This window comes from Myotis brandtii, unplaced genomic scaffold (assembly GCF_000412655.1).
Source record: "Myotis brandtii unplaced genomic scaffold, ASM41265v1 scaffold31, whole genome shotgun sequence".
In the NCBI taxonomy this organism is placed as follows: domain Eukaryota; kingdom Metazoa; phylum Chordata; class Mammalia; order Chiroptera; family Vespertilionidae; genus Myotis; species Myotis brandtii.
The window spans coordinates 3,134,469-3,142,544 of record NW_005361873.1 but is presented as its reverse complement, the minus strand read 5'-3'; the positions used below and the strand labels follow the sequence as shown (position 1 = coordinate 3,142,544).

General features: G+C 36.7%; 1 protein-coding gene across 6 annotated transcripts in view; it reads left to right on the top strand.

Annotated features, from left to right (window-relative positions):
* The window catches only part of CEP162 (centrosomal protein 162kDa), an 83,134-nt gene that overhangs the window by 18,602 nt on the left and 56,456 nt on the right, over positions 1–8,076 (top strand). For 5 of the 6 annotated variants that reach the window (XM_005869950.2, XM_005869951.2, XM_014542666.1 and 2 more), the window contains 2 exons: positions 423–453; positions 2,142–2,258. In XM_005869950.2, the coding sequence (XP_005870012.1) occupies positions 423–453; positions 2,142–2,258 (148 nt within the window). The remainder of the gene's footprint in view (positions 1–422; positions 454–2,141; positions 2,259–8,076) is intronic. The other variant, XM_014542668.1, reaches the window with a different exon arrangement.

Sequence of the window (8,076 nt, the reverse complement as noted above, 5' to 3'; positions counted from 1 at the left end):
GACGCCCACTGCCCCGGGTCACAAATAGCAGGCCCAGATGGCGGCAGGGCAGGCGGGATGGCGCTGTCCCGCCCTGCCTGCAGTATGCAAATTAGCCACCATCTTTGTTGGCGATTAATTTGCATATTGCGCTGATTAGCCAATGGGAGGCATAGCGAAGGTACGGTCAATTACCATGTTTGTCTATTATTAGATAGGATTACTGGTAATTGCCAAGATTCTGAAGAAACTTCTGTAAGTTCTCTCATAGCTACACTCCCTAGAATTATCGTTTGATTGAGGGTGATAAACCTACAAAGAACATTTCCTGATCTTTTCATAATGGAGTAGAGCACTGGCTTTCAAATTTTGTTATTATTTCCATTATCATTTTACATAACGCTGGTTTTAAATAATACAATTCTTTTCTACCTTTAATTTAGGAAGAAGAGAAAACTGGCATGCTGGCCAATGGTAAATATTGTGTATACTTACGTTTTAGTCGGCAAAAAATTGTTCAGCATTTCATCTAAATAATTCTGAATAAACCACTATTTGTACTTGTTTTTTAATATCTCCAATGAATTAACGTTCACAGATTGTCTCAATAATATGTCTCTTCTGCCTATCTTGAATCTTGTTATATTTAAGAAAATTTCTTTTTTATAAAAGCCCAGGACTGGATAGCTTCATTGCTATATTCTACCAAATGTTCAAAGAATCAATGCTCATTTTTTAAAAATCTTTCAAAGAACAGAAAGGAATACTTCAAAATTCATTTTATGACACCGAGATCACCTTGATACCAAAATCAGAGAAACATCATGAAAAGAAAATATTTCCATTTAAAATAACATTCAAAAGAATAAAACACTTAAGAATAAATTTAACCAAGGAAGTAATAAATATGTACACTGAAAACTACAAAATATCGAAGAAATTGAAGCAGACACAGTAAATGGAAATTTATTACATGTACATGATTAGAAGAATTAGTATTGTTTTAATGTCCACACTACCCAAAGTGAACTACAAATAGAGTACAGTCCCTATCAAACTTCCAATGACATTTTTAAAAAACAATCTTAAAATTCATATGGGACCACAAAAGATCCAAATAGCCAACTCAGTCTTGTGAAAGAACAAAAATGGAGGAATCACATGTCCTTCTATTTAACATTTCAAACTGTTAAAGAGCTGTAGTAATCAGAACAGTATGCTATTAGTATTAAAAACACACATAAGTCAATTGAACAGGATAGAGTGTCCAGAAATAGACCTATGTATAAATGGTCAATTTTTGACCAAGAATACACAGGAAAGAATAGTCGCTCCAATAAATGGCATTTGGAAAACGGCCACATACAGAAGATAAAACTGGACCCCGATCCACAACATGTACAAAAATCAATTTGAAATGGATTAAATACTTAAATGATAATATATATTTAGCCTTGAAAAAAAGTAAATTCTGCCATTTGAATAACATGGATGAACATGGAGGACATTTAGTTAAGTGAAGTAAGGCAGACACAGAAACACAAATACTACATGATCTCATATGTGGAATCTAAAAATGCCAAAATCATGGGGAGGATAGAATAATGGTTACCAGGCGCTGGAAGAGCAGGATATAGGAAGATGTTGGATAAGGGGTGCAAAGTTTTAGTTAATGCAAGATAAAGAGTTCAGGAGATTGTGTGTAACTGTAGTTAACAGTAGTGTATTATGTACTTGAAATTTGCTAAGAGGGGAGATCTCAAGTGTTCTCACCACATATAACAGCTAAATAACTATGCAAGGTGGCGGATGTTAATTTGCTTCCTTGTAGTAAATATTTCATAAAGTATGAATATATCACATTGTCAAGTGTCAGGTATACCTCAATGAAGTTGAGGTATTTTATTTTTCTCAGGCCCTTTACCTTCCACATATAAATGTACATTAGGCCTGTATGTAAGCATAGGTATGTATGTTAATGTAAACTTACTCTTTTATACATAAGGAGAAAACCATGCTTGCTTATAATAGATACATGATTATATATTCTTTGTGTAAATATCTTTGTTTTTATATGGATTGCCTATGATTAAAATACTTTCTTAAAGGGACCATACAAATTTCTCTATATTCCTAATAACTTTTTTTGTATATTGTTCCAGTGGTGCTGCTTGATTCATTCGATTCTGTTGCAGAGGTCAACCTTGATGAACAAGGTAAAGCAACTACTATGCCAAAGGTTCTGCCCGAAATAGCTGACAATGAAATGACAGGAACAGGTAAAAATGTTTGAAAACTCAGTATTTTCTAAATGTGTAATATTTTATGACTAATTGACTTCATTTATACATAATACATAATAACTGTATAATAACTGTCTATATATATAAAAGCCTAAGTGACCATTACGACCGAATGACCAGAACGACCAGTTGACCAGTCGCTATAACGTGCACGACCACCAGGGGACAGACGCTCAATGCAGGAGCTGTCCCCTGGTGGTCAGTGCACTCCCACAGCCAACCTTCCGTGGCCCCTCACCCCCCAGCTGGACAACTTCCCAGGGTCTGTCTCCCTCTCCCCCGGCTGGCTGGCCCGCTGATAGGCTTCTATCACCAGCCAGGCCGAGGGACCCCCTACCTGTGCATGAATTCGTGTACCAGGCCTCTAGTATTGACAATAAAATTTTAAATCTCATATTTTCTACCATATTTAACAACTTCAGTAATCTGAACTTGCTAATGGTGACACCTAATGCTAGTCAGCCAAATAAAATATGTTTTTAAGTAAATGCTTATTAATAAGTGAGTGCTGTTGATACAATGTGTAGCATAGTGGGTAAATACTAACTTTTTTGTCCCTGTCCAGAGTATTCAGTTAAATTTGCCATGTATAGGAGAAATAAAACTTCAGTGTTATTGTGTTTTTCTATAGTTCCCTTTGTGTAGGAAAAAGCTGGATCACATCCCAAAATTTTGAGATGCCTAGGACCATCTAGACTTTACTTAAGTTTGGAAAGATCTTTAGGACATTGTCTTTGTAAACTTGTCTAAAGCAGTGCAATCCTATCTCCAAATGAAATCTTATGTATACTCTATGTAGATAAAAATGGTATTTTGTCAGTATAAACATAAATGTTTACATTTATAACATTTACAAGTAAAGATAAAACAAAATGCTCCTTTGAAACTTTTGAAATCATAAGTTTATAGATATTTGTTATATTTGCATAATCACCATCAGACTTAATATGTTAGTATATTTTGTTTTTGTTGTATAATGCAAAAACATTCTTGACTTACTGTATAAATAGTTACAAATGGGAACTTTTTAATCAGCTTGCTTTTCAAGACTCAGTTGACCAGTATGGTCAAGTAAACCAATCTAAACACTTGGAAAACAAGAGCAATAGAATTGGTAAATCACTAACCCAACTCCAAATATCTACTTGAATTTTATTTTTAATTCTTTTCTTCCTTAATAGAAATATAGTATATCTATAAGAAAGTATAATATACCTACTAGTATAACATCCTATATAATAAAAGCCTGATATGCTAAGGCTGCTCAACCGCTCGCTATGACGTACACTGACCACCAGGGGGCAGACACTCCGACCAGTAGGTTAGCTTGCTGCTGGGGTCTGGCCAATTGGGACTGAGCAAGATGGGCCAGACATGCCGTGGAGCCCTCCCACGGTCCCTCCCCGGCAGGCCAACCACCCGCGTCCCTCCCCGGCCCCAGTCATGCATCAGTGGGGTCCTGTGGCCTGGCCTGCATTCCCTCGCAATCCGGCACCCCTCAGGGGAATGTTGGAGAGCCAGTTTTGGCCCGATCCCGCAGGGCAGGCTGAGGGACCCCACTGGTGTACGAATTCGTGCACTGGGCCTCTAGTGTGTCATAATAGTGCAACTTCATGAATTTTCAAATACTGAAACACCCATGTAATCAGCAACCAGATCATGACCCAAACTACAAAGTCTACTCAGACTTCTTTTTTCTAGTCACTGCCATCTAAGAGTCACCACTATTTTGACTTGTTTCACCCATTTCCATTTTAAAATATATAAAAGTCAAAAACTACAACAGAATTTTCCCATCAAGACAAGTTACTCATTTACTTGTTATTACCTGAGTATTCTGCTATGACGAAAGCATGTTCCTCAGTCTTACTGCTATTTATTTAAGTTCATTTCACTCATGTGCTGTGATAGTAGATCCACTTGCAGAGTTTTCGGTAAGCAGACATGAATTCTTTTAAAAGACCAGTGTAGAGCTATAGTTTTTCTAATCAGTGATACATTATAGGGCAGTGATGGCGAAACTTTTGAGCTCGGCGTGTCAGCATTTTGAAAAACCCTAACTTAACTCTGTTGCCGTGTCACATATAGAAATTTTTTGACATTTGCAACCATAGTAAAACAAAGATTTATATTTTTGATATTTATTTTATATATTTAAATGCCATTTAACAAAGAAAAATCAACCAAAAAAATGAGTTCGCGTGTCACCTCTGACACGCGTGTCATAGGTTCGGATCACTGTTACAGGGTCATGTATGTACAGTATGTCCAGAAAAACTTTGTTATAAGATATGCATGAAAACAAAACAAGAGGCAAAGTTCTGACTCTGATGGTCTTCAAAGTACTACAATTACATAAGTGGCACATTTGAGTGTTTAGATTAGCTTCCTGTACAATTTTTAAGTTTTAAAGCACATTTAAAAATGAAATTTCAACCAAACATCTGTGGAACACATGATTTTCCCTGAAATACCATGATTTTATAAAATACAATATGAAAACCACTGCTGTAGGTTATTAAAAAAAATCTCAAAAATAAAAAAAATGTATTGCTAAAAGCAAAAATTCTTTTGAGATGATCCAAGCAGTTATATAAAGCTGTAGTTTTTTGGTATTATTTCTCTTTTTTTAAAATATATTTTATTGATATTTTACAGTAAGGAAGGGAGAGGGATAGAGAGTTAGAAACATCGATGAGAGAGAAACATCGATCAGCTGCCTCCTGCACACCCCCTACGGGGGATGTGCCTGCAACCAAGGTACATGCCCTTGACTGGAATCAAACCTGGGACACTTCAGTCCGCAGGCCGACGCTCTATCCACTGAGCCAAACCGGTTAGGGCTTTGGTATTATTTCTTAAGTATTCTAGTTTCTGAAATATTTTGATGAGTCAGTTTCTGGAATATAGTAGAGTATGACTTTATTGTCATGTACCCTTTGATTCTTATTCTCATCCTTGCCAATTATCTCCTGGTTGACACTGGACAATTAATGCTTCTAAGCTTGTTTTTCTTTAAAATTAGGCCTTGTGATGGTCAGCTGTAATAATGTATGTTGCATAGTACATTGTTAAGATTCAACAAGCAATAGCAACTCTGTGGTTGTTATTATTGTTATAATTTATATCAACTGTTGGTTAATAGTACAAGTTATAATAAAGAACCTGAAAGCATTATAGTATAAATCGGATTAGCTGTGAGATACTGAATTTACCTGGTACTTCAGAATACACTTGAAATCTTCAAATCAGTATCTGAACTTGGGTTAAGAACTGAAAAGATCAGTGGAGTTTCTGTTTTTGTTTGTTTGTTTTTACCATGATTCTTCTAGGATTAAGCAGGCTCAGATTAGGTGCAGCATTGTCAAAGATCATCTTTTTAAAATAACATTGATGTAATTCTTGTGCTTTATTGAAAAAAATGTTGATATCTATAAAAATGAGTTTTTCCTAACACCAGGCCAGATCTAGCCTTCCATTTGTTTTCATTTGTCCCTCAGGCAGTACCGTTTTGTGCTATGGCTGCATGACCTGAGCAGTCACAAGGTGACAGTATTGCTCCACAACCTGACGCTTGCCTCTGTAACTCAGCATTTAACCTGTCTCAACTTTCTTAAGTGGAAAAATACAAGCTTTTTATATAAAAATATATAATAGTAATAATATTTAAAATAAGCGACATAGAATACTCTCTTTTTAATGTAAAAGGCAGACTGGTCAGGCCTTTTCTCATAAAGGGCATGAAAAAAGTTAACTTGTATGACTCTGAGATATTTTAATATCACTTGGGTAAAGTTAGGAGAAAAGTATCCCTCCCTGCTCTGTTTCCCGAGCAGCACCTAATACCTCTCTATCCTCTACTTTTAATTTGTAACTTTTAGGTCATTTGTTTTTCTGCACGTTTGCTCTACTGTTGCTTTAAAGCCTTGAACTTCTTCTTTCTGACACCTCACACCTGATAAATTAGGTATGAGCATTCAGTACTTCCGTGCTACTTACCATTGGGGTCATTTCTTTTACATATATCAGCAGATACTTAAGTACTCAGGATATTTTTGTAGAGGAGAAAAGAAACACCTGTGCCTTTTTTCCTTTCTTCATAAAGATTAATTTTCTCCTTCAGTCATGCTACTCAGTGTGACAGATGGTTAGGGGAAGAGTTAGGCTTACTTAACAGGCAAGATCTTTTTCCTCAAGTCCTATTTAAAAATCTCTGCCACTTGCCACTTAACTGTTCACAATTCTACTCTAAGTATCTCTCCTTTTTGTTTTTAATTTTTTAAAATATATTTTTATTGATTCAGAGAGGAAGGGTGAGGGAGAGAGAGAGAGAGAAATATCAATGATGAGAGAGAATCATTGATCGGCTGCCTCCTGCACGTCCCCCACTGGGGATCAAGCCTGCAACCCAGGCATGTGCCCTAGACTGGAATCGAACCCAGGACTCTTTAGTTTGCAGGTGAATGCTCTATCCACTGAGCCAAGCCAGCTAGGGCTGTTTTTAATTTCTTAAAGCAAATCTATTATTTATTGGGGGCATGCTTCATCCGAATAGCAGTTGTGACCTGAAGCATTAGAAAGATACCCCACTGTAAGGCATTCTTACAGTCTTTTGTGTGGCATTTGGATGCCTCTTACATTTAAAGTTAAAAATAGCCCTTAGAGTTGTATACTATGCAAATTACAGTTTATATAGAGGAAGATGAGGTTTCATATACCATTGTATTTTTAAGCACTAATTAATTAATGGGTATCAAAAGAAAAGGAGATGGGTCATCCCATGTCTCTCCTCTTTTTCCACTTTTCTATGACTCTTATTCTTTTCTCTAATTTTTATAATTCCACTGTTAATAATGAAAGTTACAAAATGAGTAAGAAAATACTCATAGAAATATTAGAACATTGTTGTCATTAGGTTCCTGGAATTCTTTTTTTCAGAATTTATTTATCAGTTGGGAGAAGGAGGAGAATGGTAACAGGGAAGGAAGAGTGAACAATGACATCGTGTTCTATTTCAGATGACTAGGTGATTAGTGATGCCCTTAGCTAAAATAGGAAATACTGGTAGCAAAACAAATTTTACTTGGGAATATATTAAATTCAGTTGGGGATATGTTAGATGTGACTTACTTACAGAACAATCTAAATGTCTTTACTCAGTAAAAAAAATAGGGACAGCACTGGCTGGTGTGGCTCAGTTGGTTGGGTGTCATCCTGTGCACCAAAAGGTTGCCAGTTGGATTCCCAGTCAGGTTACATGCCTGTGTTGCAGGCTCATTCCCCAGTCAGGGAATGCAGGAGGCAGCCGATCAGTGTTTCACTCTCACATTGATGTTTTTCTCTCCCTCTCCTTTTCTCTCTTTCTGAAAATCAAAAAAACCTTTTTAAAAAAAGGATAACAGATATGAGCATCATGAGCATATATGTAATAGATGAAGCTAAGGGTTTTGATGAAACTTAGGCATAAAGGAAGGAGAGAAGGAAGGTAGTTTAAAAGAGAAGGCTAAAGATAGAGCCCTGAGATGAGCCATCTCTAATCTAATCTAAAAAAAGACAAACATGCAAATTGACCGTACCTTCGCTACACCTTAAGCCACGCCCATCAGCCAATCAGAGCAACTATATGCAAATTAACCCAACCAAGATGGCGGCCGGCAGCCATGGAGCTGGAGCAAGCAGGAGGCTTGGTTGCTCCAATGATGGAGGAAGCCAAGCTTCCCGCCTGCTGCGGCCGGCTGGGAGCTCCACTGAAGGCAACAAAGTTGAAATTATAGAAGGTAAACAAATCCCAGAA